The 18,910-nt window shown below is 43.7% G+C and overlaps 1 protein-coding gene across 1 annotated transcript; it reads right to left on the bottom strand.

Moving 5' to 3' along the window:
* Positions 1-33: 33 nt before the first annotated feature.
* Positions 34-18,359, bottom strand: adamts9 (ADAM metallopeptidase with thrombospondin type 1 motif, 9). Its single transcript, XM_085924585.1, has 28 exons — positions 18,129-18,359; positions 17,608-17,978; positions 15,886-16,048; positions 14,056-14,390; positions 13,150-13,233; positions 12,938-13,062; positions 12,817-12,857; positions 12,564-12,669; positions 11,888-12,034; positions 11,330-11,471; positions 11,129-11,233; positions 10,341-10,486; positions 9,710-9,891; positions 9,484-9,620; positions 8,900-9,017; positions 8,670-8,765; positions 7,935-8,101; positions 7,648-7,777; positions 7,087-7,213; positions 6,777-6,987; positions 6,519-6,683; positions 5,883-6,044; positions 4,942-5,061; positions 3,807-3,914; positions 3,565-3,732; positions 2,871-3,119; positions 2,433-2,594; positions 34-2,192 (listed from the first exon to the last, which is right to left on the bottom strand). Exons 1-28 carry the CDS (start codon positions 18,223-18,225, stop codon positions 2,004-2,006), a joined length of 4,353 nt encoding a protein of 1,450 aa, XP_085780711.1. The 5' UTR covers positions 18,226-18,359; the 3' UTR covers positions 34-2,003.
* Positions 18,360-18,910: the final 551 nt, after the last annotated feature.

Raw genomic sequence — 18,910 nt, forward strand, 5'->3', positions numbered from 1 at the left:
AACAGAAATCCAATGAAGCCATAAAAAATTAAATATTGACACATTATAATGAAGTAACAATAAATACAAGTAATTACATAAATATACAGAAAACGCTTGTTGAAAACAAAGACTAATACTGCCATTTATGGATAAGAGACAAACCAGACGCTTATTTCAAGAGCCTGTGGATTTGCTGACAGTGAAGTGCTTCTATTTGCGGCACGTGAGACAAAGTCGATTGATTGGGAAATTCCATACGGCAAAATATAAGGGAATATAATTTGAGCGACACATGCTAATGTTGTGTTCAACTTCCACCAAATCGCTAATCTGCAATCACACGTGGGAATCATTACATGCAACAGCTCTCATTAGAAGATGATGTGCAGTACAAAATGTAGCCACTGCTGTGATAACAGGCCCTTAAAATAAGGTGTGTGGTCACTTGAGACATTTATGGCCAGGAGCAGTCAACTGGGTGGGCTGCATGCAAAAAAAAAAGCTGCCCCTAACCACAGATCAGATCACCTCTCACTGGCCGAATTGGGCAAAAGAAAAAAATAATGAAAAGTTGGGAAATGACACAAACCCAAATTTGTGTTCAGGGCCATCAGCTGCACTGGTTAGCCTCAACAAGTCAGGCTGTGTCTTAGCTAGCCACAACCCCCTGCAGTGCGAGAGGAGAGAAAGCTGTGGCAGGGGGGCTATCATAACAGAGACTGAGGTAGACACACTAGGTTGGCTCAGAGTTAAGAGCTCTGGATACAAAACAATATAAACTCCCCCTGTGGTCACACGTAGCACATATTTTCAAATACACGTTTTAATAGGCCATTTTTTGAGTGACATTCAAAGACACAACAACATTATGACGCCCTTTGCATGTTCGATTCATCTACACAAAGTGCTCACTTCATGAAACGAGGAGTCGGCAAAAACATGAAAATAAAACACGATGGTTCATTTATAATACTTGGATTTTAAATCTCCCTTGTTTGGGCAGAGCAACATTGTGGGTCATCTATCATACTTTCTGAGTTTGTGTTGGTTTCCAAGTGAGGTATTGTTGAACATCGCATTAAGAGCAAGTCCAAGTACTGGATGAAGCAAACACTGACATGGATACACTAAGAGCACCTGTGATGCGGGGCTTGGAGTTTTACCAACCAACTGATTTGTTTATACTACGAAAAGCTGTGAGGGCCCTTGGCGATACTGCGACGTGGGCCTTAAGACAAACTCAAATCTCGACACAATAGCCATTTAAAATATGCACACTTGGTAAAAAGTAAATATAGCACACAGCACAAATGGAGTCCCACGTTAAGTTGTTTTCTTTAAATGCGCAGATGGGAACCTCCAAATGTCAAATAAAGCGCCGCACATGGAGAATATGGGGCATTCTTTGGATAATAACGAACAAGGCATCATACTGTATATTCCTGATATACAAAAACATTCATCAGTACTTGCACATGAAGAACAATTGGCAATGTTCGAGTACAAAGAGCTAAGACAAAATAAATCACTTTGAAAGATAATGCTATGTACAAATGATAAACAGGCCCAAAAATATCTCAATAAATTATGTATTCAAAAGAATATTTTACAAAACTAACTCTGGTAGTGATACAAAGTGATCCTGATGTCTTTGAGTACTAACACACAGCCCAACTACAGTTACGAGAGAAAAGAAGGTTCTTCTGGTCACAGCTGTCACTGAAGCGTTTTGTCATGATGTAGTGTCTCTGGCAAACTGCAGGACAGCATATCTTTGCCATGTAAGTGCAACAGAAATGGATTTTCCAAATGTCTTGAGGAAACGTTGCAAGCACCAGTGCCGGAGCGGTAGAGAAGGGGACTTAAAAGTCTTAGGAGTATTTCTTTTCTCCAACACAAATAGCACCACGGAAGTCACTTTCAGTACGATTGTGACTCTGTATCACTACTGGCGAAATGTGAGGTTAAAAAAAAACAGGTAAAGAGTATTTGTTGGATTTTTTTTTGTTTTGTTTTTTGTTTTATGAGCGTACCGAGCTCCATGGGTCTGTGCTCCAGTGAGGGCTAGACGGGCACGGCTGAGTATTGCACTGCTCCCGATCCGGTGGCTTGTCGTGGATCTCGCAGCTCAGATCATTGAAACGCTCACCGTTTGGACGTTGACATACCACCAGTCTCGTCTTTATCCCGCCTCCGCATGGTTTGGTGCACTGAGGACAGCGTGAAGAGAGGTCCCATTAAAAAGCAGTTGAAAAGACCAAACAAAACACCACTGCTACCCCGTGGGAATCGCAAAGAATGTGAAATTGAGCTTCAGGTATTTTCCGATGTCCTTTTTCTCATGCAACCTTCCCAAACAGTCAAAGTAATTATCCAAACATAAGCATCCCAAAGTTTGGTTTTCCCACTAGCCCTTTTAACACCAGTAAAGCTGTGTCTGTCTGCCTTACCTCTCCCCAGTTGCCATAGATCCACTGCGGACATGGCCCCGACTCACAGGATCGCTGCTCACTGGGCCGGCTGCGATCCTCACAGCTGTTGGCAGGGTAGCCGTTCTCATCCTGGCACACTACGACCCGCCGCTGGAAACCTCCCGCACATGTGCTGGAGCACTGTTGTCAAAGAGAGAGAGCCAGGAGAACTACTGTCAAGCAATAAACCCAGTAGGGATGTGGCACTGCCTGACATTGATGCGAAAGCAGGGGTGTCAAACTCATTTTCTTCACAGTAATCATAGTTTGCATTATGATTGTCAACCCAAATAAATTTATGAACGCCTCATTATAAACAGTATAAGCTACAAAACAAACTGACAAATAACTAGTGCTCTTAAATGCTTCTCTGGACTTTTGCATTGAATTTTAATATCTCATAGATTGCTGACTCACCGCGCCCCAAGGCCCAGTCCGCCATTGGTGGGATTGGCTTTGAGGAATGATGTTCCTGGCCCTATTGTTTGGTGAGGATGGAAAAGGTCTGGAATCACTGGAGTGGGACGGGCATTGAGACATGGCGCAGTCTTGTTCTGTGTTCGGCCGATCGTCTGGGTCGCACTCGCTGGCATTCACTTCTTGGTCACTGAAGTTGACACAGACCGCTTGTCGTGTTGTCTTCCCCTGACCGCAGGTTACTGAACACTGAAAAGAGTTTCACATGAGGGATTCAAATGGATGCCCTAGTTTCAGTTCAAAGGGGACATTTGCAGTCAATGCATCCTTTGCCAATACTGGTTATTCTGTTCATGTTTAGGGGAGGCGGAGCTCATCTTTGTCCACAAGGTCCTGAAATGGGGCTGCCACGGACATCGGGAATAGAGTGTAAACATAGCTTTAGAATGAACATTGAGGAAGTCATTGCATGACTTTGGGTTGTGGGTTTACACAAGCTTGGGTGCGCATATATTTGTTTTTGGCAACCAGAACTACAGTCAGCCAGTATTGTGACATAAGTGGGCTGATGAGAACCATCTGTAAGCAATGGTGCAGCCCTTGGATTAAAAAAAAAAAAAAAGCATGCCCCTCCTCTTCTAGCACACACAAAGATACATTTACAAAGCAACACACATACACATTATTTTCTTACCAAACTCCACTCTAAAACTTTCCACTGTCCGCATGCCACGACGGAGCACACTTCTCTGGCAGGAGGTTTTGGGAGTTGAGCACACGCCGACTCATCTGCCACACCGCCGTGGTTGTCACGACAACTGACATAACGCATACGGGTTCCTTTGCCGCAGCTGGCGCTGCACTATTAGAAAGAGGAGAAAAGCTAAGGTAAAAATACAAAACATGATTATGTATCGATGGCTCATGAGCACCAACCTGGGTCCATGAACCAAAGCGCCACTGGGTTTTGTGGCCTTGATGGGACGGGACTTTGGTCCCTGGGGAAACAGGTTGGCTGTTTGGACACTGGGCTAGTTCACAGTCCTGAGGAAGAACCAGCATGCAGACATGTGAACAAGATGGATCCTTTGACCTGAAAACACTCATGAATAACGTATGCGGTTCTGTAGGCTGCTGCTTGAGAGTGGTTATGTTTCCCATCAGCCCGTACTAGCTTAGCAAAACAACATGAGCTCCCTATCAGTTCAAACTATGGATTGTGGCAGTAAGCCACTCAGCATAAAGCACTGATCCCTGTCATAACAGGTCATAGTGGAGTGGTATTCAGGGGTCCAATGCCCATGGTGGCACGGTTCAAAACCCCACCCCTTGTCCATCCCCTAGTCCCTAACCTTCCGCCCTCTTCCCTTTTTCCCTCCCATGCCCTGTTGTGCCCTCTGACCCCGAGTCTTTAGGAATGAGAGCCTTAGTCAAATCTCGCAGGCTCCACATTCCACACTCACGGCGACATTCAAAGGGGCTCCAGGCGTGCGACCAGCAGACACAAATAAATGGTCAGCCTTCCTAAACACCATCTCAACTAAGTGGCAAAAATATAAATCTCTCTAACCTTGCATTTACTAAACCTCCATCAATCTATCTGCGCCGCTCTTCCCAAGTCCAACTTGGCTGCTGCTGGGATTGGCAGCTTGATGGCCGACTTTATGGCTGGCTGGGTAGAATCACAACAAGGTGGGCCCACTGATTCGGGGTCACAGCTTCAGCTAACCCAGGCACCGGAATGAAGTTTTGCCAATTTCTTATGACCATATAGAAAACCCATGTACACCACACATTCAATACGCATATTGTTTCTTACATAACACAACAGTTTTTAATAACATTCTTATGGAGGAATTTCATCTGAGAGCTGTTTGACTATGTGGGCCAGTGACGTATATTATTTTCCTGCCTTTCCCTGCACTCAATCGGACAGCTTTATTGAGACCAGGTGGAAATGATAAAGTATGTTTGTGTCTGTACATTTTTACACAAGTATATAAGATGCCATCCTGAAAAGTAATAAAGGGTGAAAAAAAACATAGTGAAGAATTTATTCCCCCTCCCTTACCTGGGTGTCCGTGGGCCGGGTGGCAGCATTACATTCAGTGTCTTCCATGACGGCGCCGTAAGATCCAACCACACACTTGACAGCTCGCATCTGGTACCCAAGTCCACATGAGGTAGTGCACTGGGTTCAAAAGACAGACAGAAAATGAATGAGGGTGAAGGAAAGCAAGAGTAATAAGGCAAGCGGAAGACATCTGAGCCAATAAAATCCGTTCAAAACAAAATTTAGTGAGTCAGCACTGGGAAAGAATCTGAAGTTAAATGCATGATGAGAATCTCAACACAACACTAAACCTGAAAATATGACTTCATATTCATTGAAGCCTCTACAAAAGCTAACTCAGATATTCTACCTTGCACCCGCTTCTGCCTCAGTGGCTCCAATGAAATAGGGTCAAACTTGTTTGGCAGACACTTCAGCTACCATTTGACCATGCTTCATTAAACAGCTTCAAATATACCTTACAAGGGAAATCAAGTCAAACATCAAATCCAAAATGTGCCACCGCTTGTCCGCTTTGTCACATGTGACAAACATTGCATTCGAGAAGTAAGAATTTGATATCGGGACAATATTGGAAAATATTCAATTATATAATAGTTGACTGAGTAATTTGCTGCTCGGAATTGGCAAATCTAAATTGTTACCACTCAATATTTTGAAGTTGTTATTTCTATGATGACTGATTTATTACTAAGGATGAAACCCTTTGAAAACGGACCTGTGCATCTGGAATATATGCACTGCCGACATGCTTACTTTTACTGGAAGGCGGATATTAAATCAAAGTAAACCCAGCCATTTAACACATACCTCCCAACCATACCTTTGAGATGAATGGCGATATCGCAAAGAACGCAATCTTGTGCATTGCAGCGTAAAACCTGAGCTCCGTTAATCTGTGTGTGTTTAGGATAAGAACAATATTGACCGGGTCTTACCTGTCCCCAAGGTCCGACTTGCCAAGAGGCACACTCCTGCTGCTGACACGCCTGGACCGACTCGGGCTTTGATGAACCGCAGAAGCGGTCATCTAGACGGTCCTCACCAAACTGACACCACGTCCGGCGGTGCTTATAGCCTTTCCCGCACGTTACAAGGCACTGTAAGCAAGATCCATTCATGATTAGAGTCTAGACGTACTGAAATAACATCATCCCAGTCATTCAGCTCATGGGAAAATCCTCTTGATGGCATGTAGAGGATCCGACACTTATGACATGTCAAGCAAGTGTATATTTTCCCCTCGACAAAGGATACGCGTACTGCATGTAAAAATACTGTGCAGGGGGAGGCATATAGTACAGTGTGGTTGTTTGTATTTGGAGGCACCGACATGGGAGATGTCAAATATTTCTGGAATGCAAGCCAAACCTTTTCAAGCTCCTTGGTCTGCAATGCGTAAACTGTGCCAGTTACTGACTATAGTTCAAGAGTTGAGGAAAGCATTGAGGGTAAACATTTGTAAAGAGGCAAGGCGACACTGCTAGGTACCGCCCGGGAGGGGGGGGACACTTGACAGAACCACAAGAAGGGTCCAGTGTCACAAATCTAATTTGAATCATGATTGGACCAACCTCCGACCAGTCTTCAGTGTTCCATTGTGGACAGAGGAATTCATTGCAGGGTTGGACGGCCATCTTGTCCCGTTGACTGCACTTGCTGTCATCACCCTCAGCCCCCGCTGCCTTTCGACACACTGCCCCTCTTCGGCGGGTGCCTCCACCACAACTCTTTGAGCACTGCATACCAGACAGATCAACAAGAGGAAACATATTGTGTGTCAAAACAAATGTCTGATTCCCTTTGAATTATAACCAGCTCAGCTGTTTCACCTCGGACCAGGACGAATACTCCCAGCCTCCAGGATTACAATCTCCATGGCAAGCTTCCTTGTCATCAGGTTTGCGCTGCCCGCTGCAATAGCGATCGTCAACTTTTTGGGTCTTTCCGTCTGTGTGGCTGATTTTAGCACAGAATATGTCCAAAGTGCGATATCCGACACCACACTGAGCAGTGCATTCACTCTTTCGAGCCACATGCCACCTTCATTGCATAGGTAATAAGAGAGCATAATCAATACAAGAATGGTTCGATTTAGCTCGAAGCAAAAAGGTGAAAATATGTCAAAGTAGTGACACAAACCTCAGTTCACATTCTGTGTTGCAGGCCTCAGGCGTGACCATCGGTCTTGGTATACCATGACACCTCTGGTCTGAAACCACCACTCTGTCAGACTCTCTGCTACAGAGAACTTTTCTCTTCCTCTCTCCTAAGAAGACACCAACAAACAAGTCAGTCAACTGCATTGGAGTAACTCAGCCAATCCTCCATCAAGCCACTCCAGTTGCTGTTTTTCCAGGCCTTCCCTATAAATCAAAAACTGCTAATCACTGTGGTTTGTTCAGGTAGGTCATACTCAAAAAGGTGATTAAGAGACTGACAAAGTGTTGGAGCCATGAGTCAAAGGAATTCATATTTACCTCTGCACACCTAAATATTCGCTCACATATGAGCAGACACAGAACAGAAAAGTAATTTCCTGTGAAGACGAGCCAAATCTTTGCACCTAGGGTTGCCAAGTTTCAAATATACGTACCTCACTTTTTGCTATGTGCCTCTCTGTTGCTTCCCATCTGTATTCTCGCCACATCATTCATCATTCAAACACCCTTGCAAAGATTGCTAACGCGATTTAAGCCTCACCTTGGCACAGACGGCTGCACTCCTGCCACGGACCATAGGCATCCCAGAAGAACTGCTGAGGTCTATCCTCTATGGGGATGTTGAAGGAATATCTGACATCTGGGTTGTAAAGGTTCCCCACAGACAGCACCTACAGTGAAGATAGACATTGTAAAACAGATTTCATGCAGAATTTACGACCCTGAGGTTCTCACGTACAGTCACAGCTCTAACCTCAGAGGGGTTTTGAATTCACACCATATAGGAAGCAGTTGTTCCTTATCTTAGTAGAAAGGAATGAACTTTACCTGGACGACGATCTCCTCTTCGATACGCTCGGTACAATTAATCCTCTCAATAACATGGTCAGAGCCACTGTACTCGATGATGGCGTTTCCGACTTTAATTTCCCTTTTAAACATGCTGACTACAAACTCTCCATTAAGCAGGAATTCTCCACGACTATTTGATATGGCTGCAGGGACACAGAGAGAAGTGGTCACATGGGCTGCTTTATCCCACAGGAGCTCAAACTAGCTTTGCTCAACATGTCTATAACTCCAGAAATAATATTGCTCTGTCATAGTTATACAGAAGCTTGAGCTGACCTTGCAAATACTTTAATTATTGCATCTGCTAAAGTGTGTGGTAGCGGAAAAATATTTCCTTATATTCCCCGAGAAGTACCATCTATGCTTGTCCAGTCTTGTCACTCCAAGCAGTCTAATTGCTGCACTCACTAACTCTAATGCGATTATAGATTTGATTGCCTTCCTTCAATTTCCCGACCATTTCACACATTATATTCATATGAATGCCCTTCTTTCAGGGAGCATCTTTTGAGCAAGCAGAGACAAAACATGAATTCCAATGCTGACTGCTGAAATACACATATCACAGACAGTACAGAAGAAAGTCTTCTCATTAAAATGCAATCTTATCTAACCTATACAAAGTTGCAAGTGTGACACTTTTGCAAACTACCAGCACTGTAATAAATATGTTGATCTTATTGTCTTGTTGAGCAAAGACTTATTTCTTACCGAGGTAATTGTCATCCTCCGGTTTCCCTGAGTAGCTGTGTTGACGAACATCAATGTTTGTAGCACCACTGGGTATCCGCACAACTTCATTGTAGCCTGAGCATGAATACAAATTATTATACATTGTGCTAATTGCTAATTCTACAGTAAGCACATGTACAAATAGGGACCCACCCACGGAGTATATGACAGCTGGACTGGATTTGAAAGAAAAAAAATATCTCACTCACCATAGCGTACAATGTTGAAAGTGTTTGCCACAGTTTTACAGGAAGAGTTGTCACCACCACACACACCGCATTTGTCTCTTCTGGCTTTGGAGTTTAATACATGGTCACAGCCGGCTTGCTGCTCAGAAATGAAAGGACAAGGATATGTGTTACAGAATACTTTTTTTAAAATGTCTTATTCTGTGCAGGATAATATTGTTCAGGATTGAAGACAGGGTACTTCATGGACCGGTCACCGGCTCACTGTCGTTTCGTTACGCAAGGTCAGTTACGCATACAGTACTTATGTGGCCCTTGATATACGTCCCCTATTCCAGTCTCCCATCTGAACTACATTTGCTTTGTAACACATCATAAGAGATGGCACATAAGCTAAACCGCATGTAAGTGGTTTCAGCAAGACATTTTTAATATCTACAAGGATGTATAGTCTAGCCCAAGTCAAACGGGATCAATCAAACAACACTTGCCAAGACCAGTAAATCCAGTCAACGTCTCGCTAACCCAAACATTGTGTGAGGCTTCGGCCTCTTCAGCTCTCTGTATGATGTCGTGAAGTGCAACCATAAACCAAGAAAACTCACCCTACACAAGCCTTGGACGCAGATGTCATTGGTATCGGGTCCGCACGGCGTGCCGTCGGTGACCCGGTCCCTGAGCTGATAGTAGACGGTGCTACCTGCTACCCTGCAGAACAGCTTACATCTGTCCTTCATCAGGACTGGCCACGAGACAATAGGAAGACAAATATGACTTAGCTAGTTGGACACTATTATTAAATAAAATGATCTCTGCGGGGGCAAGACTCACTTCCACTGTATTTGGGCACCCAGCGAACATTAGGAGGTAGACCGTTGATGTTGAAATGCCTGCCGTCAAAACCGGCGCACTGCTCCTCTCTGAAGTCTTTCTTCTGCTTGGAACACGGCTCAGAGTTACAGGAACGGAACTTCATTCGGCGACCGACACAGTACATCCCTCCATTCCTTGGCCTGGTGGGGACACATCACGAGAGAGGAGTAAGTACAAATCAAAAAATGTCTCAACAGTGCCTAATGGAGGGCTTGTTTGTATTTAACAGATTAGAATAATGGAAAATATTAAAAAATAATAAAAAAATAAAATAATCCCATTACTGAGAATAATGATCAATTTCAGCCTTAAATAGTAGCCAGCCAATTGTAAAAACATCCAAACAAAACAAACATCGTTTTCAAAAGACCATTCCTCCAAAAATTCTTTGCACGCCTTCCTTGTCCAACTCCTGTTTGATTTGTGTATTTACTGGGAATTGAAAATTGGCCATCAGCAAAAGCGTGGCTGAACATTAGCTATGGCAAGAATTCCCTTAGGGTGGATTGATCTATGGAACATTGACTTTGGCATCTAAAATGGAGACAAGGTCCAGCGGGCATGCGTGACTACAAAGACGAGTGCTCACACGGGTCGGTTGCATTCGCGCTCGGCGATCTTGATGCCGCCGCCACACGTCCGAGAGCAGGTACCAAAAGGGCTCCATACTCCCCACGCGCCCTCCACAGGTGTGGCGTCATGCTCTTTGGTTATACACAGCCCGTGTTTACAGTGCTGTATTAGGAGAGGAAGGTAAACAGGTTTTGGAAAGGAAAAATAAAGAGGGAAGAAAGAACAGCAATAAAACGTTAGTGGAAACCAAAGACAGAGAAAACAAGGCACATGAAATAATTTTCTTAGAATAGCCCAAACAGCTGCTCGGCTGCTCTTTGATGCTAATCTGAAAGAAATTATACAGTGAAATATTTCATCTCTGCCTCTGTCTGAATAGAAGACAAGAAATGTCAAACAAGTCAATGATCATCTCAGTTCATAACCGCAGGATAATCACGCACGATAGGACAAATGTGGTGTAAGAATTTAGTGTGGTCAGCATTAGTTCAACTATGCGTGTGTTTGTCTAGGACATTTAGACCAAATGCCTCCTTCATGTCCTCTCATTACTAATGGAAGGATGTGAGGTGGGTCATTAAAGCTGGGTGAGAATTTTGCAATGACTCTCCATACAGATTGTCCTCACAACTAAGGTGAGTCAGGCAAATAATGAAACTACACTCCTTCTTTAATGCAGACTGTGTATGCACACGACTATAAAAAAAACAAGCATTCTTAATCCCCTAATGAACCTGAATTCATTGAATCCATATTTTTGTCTGATTTAATGAAAACTTGCCATTATTTATTGATCCCATTTACCTTTCCTGGGGAGCAATCAGTGCCGTCAGCCCACGGCATGTGTTGTGTCCTGCAGCCCCTCTGGGCACCCTCCGGGCTGGTGCACCACAGCCTTCGACATTGGGTCTGACAACACACAGATTAAACAACACTAAATATTCTGTCAGATACTTGGCATCCTCTCCTCTGTGTCGACAACATCACTCTTTAGAATCTACTTACCATATAAGGGCACACCTGTGTTCCTGGCCCAAATATCAATTCACACTGTTTGTTGACATTGTATACCCATCCAGGCAGCTGCTGCGAAAGACCGTATGGCCGAGAAACGGGCTCGTCGAGCAAGCACTCGCCATAGCCTGTGCTATTAAGAAATGAAAATAAAATGACTTCAAAGAAAAAAAAAAAAGAAAACAAAAGACAGAAACAGACACAAAAAAAAAGAACAGCACATGTTTATAAGCACATCTCTGGCTGTATTCCATTCCATTAGCACAGTTATTAAAGGGAGTAGAATAAGCGAGCTGAGAGTTGGGTAAGAGATTTTGGAGAGTTGCCAGATACTATTCTGTTTACATTTCCTAAAGAGCAGATCTTTTTTTTGTTTTGTTTGAAGAAACAAACTGTTCTGAGGAGCCAAGGTGTTATCAAGTGTGTCAGTGTTCCCTACACTACGCTCTCAAGTTGTTTGAGTTCTTTAGCAGCTCCTCCAAATCAGAACAAAAACACAATCCATCTAAAAGCATTCGGAGTGGTCGTGAGGAAAAGAGTGTGACATACTCAAGGAACTCTGTGATGTACTTCCTGCTGCACTTGGACCACATCCAAGGATTTGTGTTGTAGTTGAGTGTGGGAGCCATTACGTGTTGCTGGATCTTAACGCCGTCCTCCTTACATTTATTGCTGTCATCGTGAGGCATGTTGAACCTGGAAGACAGAAAGCAGCGTCAACTTAGTTTGATTGTCTGCTTTTAAAAAGAATAAATTTGGACATTTATTTGAAAATAAATGTGCCCCCCCCACACACACACACACTTTATACAGCCTCCTTCTGAGCTACTCAACAGCCCACCTGACAGGTACCATATAACACTGCTAAGCTGTCGCTGTGCAAGTCGTCACCGCTTGACGCGGATCAAAATGGAATTCAACAATCCCAACGTTTGTTAGTGTTTCGAAAGAGCATTTGTTAAAGATGATGGGGTCCGTAACAGTCTCCGGTGTTGTGGGCTAACAGGCCCGTGCTCTGGCTGACTCAAGACTTTGGACCAAAAAAAGAGTTTGTGCACGTGGGCAAAGGTAATCATAAAAAATAACACTTGAGGAAAAAAAAGAAAGGACGTCCATCCAGCTGTTATGTCCTTGATCTCCTTCACATGTAACTTCCTAGAAAGTGTTGGAGTACCAATATAGTGATGGAGGAATGCTGATGAAACCTCTCACTTGTGCTACTCACACGTGGCCAAGTTCATGAGCGATGGTGAACGCCGTGCTCAGGCCGTTGTCTTCGCTAATGCTGCAGCTCCTGTACGGATCACACACAGTGCCCAACTCTGCCAGTCCTGAAAGGGGATCAGATTTAAGTCATTTCATTAGGTACACCAGAACAGTCCATCACTGGGGATGTCAGCTTTGAAAAGTTTTGATCACCACTGACTTTGCCAGTGATAAGAAGAAAGATTTTGTCCCTGTTTTTACCCCCTACTTACCTAAAGTGTCACATTTGTCCCTTGCTCTGCAGATGTCTTGTCTATGGAAAAAGAAGAGACAAGATGAATAAAAGGGAAGCCTGCTATTAATAGACTGTAGTAAAAAGATCTGGGTGTGCACCTTGTAATAAGAATGGCAGTGTCATGGTGTGAGTGGTGGTTATCATCCAAGACATTTTGGCCATGCTGCCAAATGCAGAAATTCTTCAAAGTGGTCTGTGCGTTAAATGAAACAAGGGGACCATCCTAAAAAAAAACAAAAAAACAAAAAACAGATGCAGAAAATGCCCAGTATCTTCTTTGGCTCTGTGGATGTTAATTATGATTATTTACCTGCTCGTTGTTTATAATGACTAACTTCACAATCACTATGTTAATTAGATTGCCAATGCTGGGGTCCTTGTAGATGGAAGACACCTGAAAGGGGGGGGGGCGCAAAAAATAACAGTTTTATTATTTAAGATAGCTCAAATATGACTATTTTTGTTTGTGAATGGCCACCATGTGCTTTATAGCTAAGTCCTGTAAGTCATTTCAACTCCCCTTTGAGGTTTGGCAGCCCCAGCCGCCTTCAAAAGATGGGATTCGCTTGAGTTGCTATGTGTGATATACGTATGCTCTGTGTGATATATCTAAACATATTTTTCAGCATTTATCAAAGCTGCCTGACAGGTACCGCTTCGGATTGCCCTTGGCTGTTTGTAATTTGTTTTTAGCCCTGCCCAAGGCTGCCCCTTTCCCTCCCACAGATCCCAAAACATCAAAGACTATGGGAGTAGATACAAGAAATGTTCAAAATACAGTGGAAAGAAAAAGTCTACACACCCGTGTTCAAACGTCGGGTTTTTGTCATCTAAACTAATAAAACTGAAATCGGCGATGTTCAGAATGAACTCATGGCATTCAAACTCAAGTTTAAGGAGAGTAAGCAGACACCTGCAAGCATTTATTATGCATCTGATTAACCCTGCATGAAGGTCATCTGCCATAGTATAATTTCACTGACATTTTTGCGGTCATAAGCCGTGGTCTGCGGAGTGCTTATTATATACAACAATAGAGCTGCCAACAGGCCAAAAGCTAAATTGAAGGAAATGCAGACATTTCTAGCAAGTACTGTTCGTAGAGCATGTGTGACACGAATCTCTCGTTGTCTTTTTACGTCTGGATTCAAAATCCATCTCAGATTCCCAGCTTGTGTATATTTTGCAAAAACATGCTTGAACGAGCCGCACTTACGATGGACATTAAGGTGAGGATGTAGTGCTGCAGGTTGCCTCCGTGATGGTCCACCATTTTGCTGTCGGCCACCAACATGACTTCAACAAAGCGCGGGAAGGAGAGGAAGCGCTTGGAGCGCTTGTGAGGTTTCGAGTCATCGCTGTTGCTTTCATTTGCAGGTTTTGTGCCTACGCTGCTGTTGTGTGATTTGTGCAAGGCATCCCTGTTCAGGCGCCCACTTAGTAACTCCACATCACTCAATATGCCAGTCCTGGGAACAAACACGTCATCCTGGGCCGCCCCATCTGTTGGCTTTTTCCTCAGCTTGTGCCTCTTATGCCTGTGTTTGAGTCCTAAAAAGAACAGAGGGTGAGAAATGTGTTAATAGATAGACATGGCGGATTATACGAATAAGGCCTTCAGAATAAAGATGCTAAAACTTTCTGTCATGGTCCAGATATGTTGCTGTCTCTTTCACTTTTCTTCATTTCAGCTCAAATTGTGCTGAATGCCGCCCGCTGTGCTTTTTTTCCCCCCCTCTCGGAAGAGGGCAAAGAGTTCAGGTTAGGTAAACCTGGCGGAAGGCCATAAAAAAAGTAGCACAAGCTGAAATGCACACACCAAAAGAAGACCACTCTTGAAACTTGACATTCTCATCCTACTGGAAAATGAGTTTAACATCAAGCCGGAACGGAACTGCAGAATTCTCAGCTTGCATTGCTGAATCGAAACCAGCTCACTCTGTGAGATGTCATAACTTCTCAACAATTGAGAATCAGCACAAGAAGGACTTGAATACACGCTACCTCTGTGAAACACAAATGCTACTGAGTGACACCAAACATCTGGCAGACAAAAGAAAACATTTCAACTAGTAGATGAAATAGGAGCAGCTGTGGGAATATCTTGCTCCTAATTGTGTTGTCATTGTCTCACATGCAAAACCAAAGTCAGAAATCTGACAGCCATTATTCATGGGCGGGAACAAAATAAGCCGGAACATGAATGGAATTGTTAAATGCTAATAGCTAACGTATTGACATCATGGCTTCAAATAAAGTTTGCAGATCATTATCACAGACAAGTCCTAACGCAACACATGGGGTGTCTGGACCACTCCAACAGCTGATTCAGGATCACCATGGCAACAAAAGCAAAGCTCACATTACAAGCAAACGCACAATCCCAATGGCTTTGTGTTAATTTAAAACGAGTCCATAAGAGTTGGTTTAATTTTCTCATTTTGATGATTTGACACTTTCAAGTTGGCGCGGCTTTCACGAAAGTGACACTGCGTCCTCATGGTAGTGGGTCGGCCCAGTTTCCTTATCATAAAGTGAGAGGAAGCCCACGAGTCAACAGGAAGTTCAAACAGTAAACTGAGATGAGATGATACAAGGGAGAACTTCCAAATGAGTCTTAATTCCTGTGTGGGACAAGCTTGCACACTGCTGTGGGTCGGCTATAATGATTGCCCCACACATTGTTTGAAATTGAACAACATGTCACTTGGATACCATAATGAGTGAATACGTTTCAATTCCACACCCAAGTGGAAAATCCACCATTCGTATTCATATTGGCTCTCCAGGAATTCTTTAGCCAGATAAGCTTTGCATGTTATGATTATGCTACAAAAACTCAACAGGCTCAGTTACTATTGTATAATCATTTCCTGATACAAGTGATTGCAAGGACTCTGGGAATGACGCAGCTGCTGACATCTGTGGGAACCCACTTAAAGGTCTGACGTGACCTGCACACACACACACGTGCGCACACACACACACATGCTTGACTCCACATGAGTCGATTGTGAGTGCCGTCATGCACACCAAATGGCTTTACCTGAAGTGTCACAAGCTGAGCTGTCCCCAGAGTTTCCTTTCTCGGGTGCACTCTTCTTGTACACGATATGAGGTTTTGTGTGTTCCTCTTCATAATATTCTCCTTGGTAGTTGTGAAGGGGCTCGACAAAATATTCCCCTTCTGGAGATCTGAAGGTACCAAACTGAAGGGGGGGGACAAAAGTTAATTTCTGCCGTTTATACAAACATAGTATTGAGCAAATGTTTACCTTAATAGTATTAAGCTCAAGATTTTGTCATTTCATCCAAAATATTTTTAGTAAGCATCAGTGGAATGGGGTTCATAAAGCATTTTTAGAGGAATTTGCATGCACATAATAATGGTCCCAAAAGTGAAACCCACGATGGCTATCAGAGACTGTATATTGTTGTGTGTTCTTGGCAAGTGAACGTAAAGTACTTCACGATGTACAGTACTCCACATGGCACATTTAATGTGACTGGATAATGTAGAGGCCTGCGGTGTACTCGATAAGGTACATGCCAACACAAGCACTTTTCATGTGGTGTTCACTGACGTGCGAATGACTTGACGCTTCAGCAAGTATTAAGCAATTGTGTGTGACAAAATCCATCCGTCCATCTATGCATCCATCCATCAATCTGCTGCCTTTGGGTGAGAGGCAGGGCACATGAACCAGCCAATCAAAGGACACAAAGACAAACAAACATTCACACCACTGCATGTTTTTGAAATGTGGAGCAGTCCGGGGTGAACATAGTACATGCTTTTTACATCCCATTGATTGATTAATCAAACTCCTCGACAGATCAATCGAGTAAATGTGAGTTGGTGCAGTATTTGTATCGTTGTTTATCTATCTATGCCAGTATCGTACAGTGACAAGCAGAAGAATCAATGCTCTTGTGCCTGTACATTTTTCTCATGTAAATTTCATGCCTTGGCTTAATAAAGAATGGGAAACATTGCAAATGGTTTCAGCTCGGTCATGGTTTGTAGCACATGCTTTTCCCAAGGGGAGGGTGTTCTTTCCAAGAGGTCCTTTGTGATCGTAATTTTATTGACCATGGCCTCTCTGACAAGTATCATACAATAAATAGTTTTGACCACTCGTGGTATTCTATGTTCAAATAATGTGCCCTCAGAGCTTTGGCAATGAATAACAAACTGTCAGGAAATGGAGCAACCCAAACTCAGCAAATGCTTGAAATTGTTGAGTAGGCATTTGGGACAGAATTGGTCATTAATCGTCATTTCATCTCGGTTACTATGTATAAATACGACTCTCAGAGGAATCCTGACTCTAAATCGTTTTCTGAAAGTCTGGAAGTGGGGTTGAGCAGTGGTGACGTCAGTACCGCGCGTACTCGCGCCGTAGTGGCGTGCGTAAACGCGTCAGCGACTACTGACCAGGAAAGACCAGAACACAAACCAAATAGGCAGGAGAGAAGGAGCACTTTGCGATTTGCATCTGACATTAAAAACATGACGCATCTGCACAGCCATTTGCTGACTTGACACTTTTTGTACTGTTATATCAGCACAGAAAAAAATGAAATCACGATTTGATATCGTGTACGTTGGTGCGCATGCCTTTGCATAACGCAAAGATGGTGAAAAGTTAGACTTGACAGATTGTAAGACGTCGCTCAAAGCACACACGTGTATGATTCATATGCTTTCAATAAATAATAATAATAATAATAATAATAATAATAATAATAATAATAATAAACTCACCAGTCCGGAGCATAAACTGATGATTGCGGCGTGCTCTGATTTTGCATTTACTTGTCCTTTATAGAAGCAGTGCCTCAACTCTGTGTCCTCCTCCTCCTCCACGTTATCTCCTCTAGGTACTCCAAGTATTGTCACAGTGTATAGCGGGGCGATAAATTCCGAGTCCAGCGTAAGGTTGAGGTGATAGTTCTGTCCGAAAGCAGAAATCCTGTAATGGATATTTGGAGAGGCCCAGTGCTCCGTAATGTTGTCGTTCTTCTCGTCCAAACTTCGCCGTTTCCTCTTGAAGTGCGCGCTGCTCGGGAACTTGTCACCGGTTCCGTCCACTCGCACCGGTGTGACAATCTCATAGGGGCCAATGTCCTCTTTTACTGCACGTGTAAACACAACATTGAGGAATGTTACTCTAAAAAAGTGCTGCCTTCATTCATTCATTCATTCATTCATTCATTCATTCATTGACTCCCAACTGTGCCAAAGTAAAGAATACTTAGACTATAGTCCTATTGAGAAATACTTACCTGTGCTTGGATTCAAGAGCAGTGTCCCCGTGGATGCGTCTGCCGTCAATAAATCAGGGAATAGCAGCAATCCCAAGCCCCAAAAGAGCACATGCATGATTGTCCACGTTCAGAGGAGAGCGGCAACTTGTAGCTACTCCTGTAATCTTAGTCCTAATAATAACACCAAGAATGTCAATAATAATAAGAACTATGATAAATAATCTATTCCCCCGGACAGTCCAGCATTTCCATCTGTGGTCCCCACGCCACATCCAGCACAGTGTGTTATCCTCGACTCGCGTAGTACGGATGTTCTCTGGCCGCCGAGGTACACTGCTGCTGGGACGTGAGAGCTCCGCAAGTTCCGAGGCCAACATGCATACTGCACAGAGGGGTGGGCTGCTCCAAAAAGATCTGCTCCGCTACAGAGTGAGCGTGTGTGTGTGCGCGCGCGCGCGCGTACTGAAAGTCTGCACCAGCTCTCTCCCCCGGCGAGGGGCGGGCTCAGACAGCCAAGGTACACTTTTGCACAAGCTTCTCCCGTCAACTGGACCGAAGGGTGGTCGCACGTCCCTTTTTAGCTCTCAGGTGCCAGCGTGCTGCACTACAGCGTGTGTTTTAATCACCAGCAACCATGCAGGGGTCCTCATAATCACAGTGGCCCGCTATAAGGAATTCTCATAAGAAATTCAAATTATGGGATCATAACTTTCTTTCAAAAGTTTGGGGTTAATCTGGTTTTAAGAGTGGGAATTTGCAGCGGTGCAGGACCATGACAGTGAAGTAGGGGCCCAAATAGA

The sequence above is a fragment of the Syngnathus leptorhynchus genome, chromosome 11, assembly GCF_054491065.1.
Source record: "Syngnathus leptorhynchus isolate UIUO chromosome 11, UIUO_Slep, whole genome shotgun sequence".
Classification (NCBI taxonomy): Eukaryota; Metazoa; Chordata; class Actinopteri; order Syngnathiformes; family Syngnathidae; genus Syngnathus; species Syngnathus leptorhynchus.

Bases quoted from the DNA above. Each gene is read 5' to 3' on its own strand.
- adamts9 (XM_085924585.1), bottom strand. From the start codon at position 18,225: ATGCATGTGCTCTTTTGGGGCTTGGGATTGCTGCTATTCCCTGATTTA. The intron at 11,472-11,887 runs GTATGTCACACT...ATTTCTTAATAG, and splicing joins TACATCACAGAGTTCCTTGA to CACAGGCTATGGCGAGTGCT. The intron at 11,234-11,329 runs GTAAGTAGATTC...GTGTGTTGTCAG, and splicing joins CACAGGTGTGCCCTTATATG to ACCCAATGTCGAAGGCTGTG.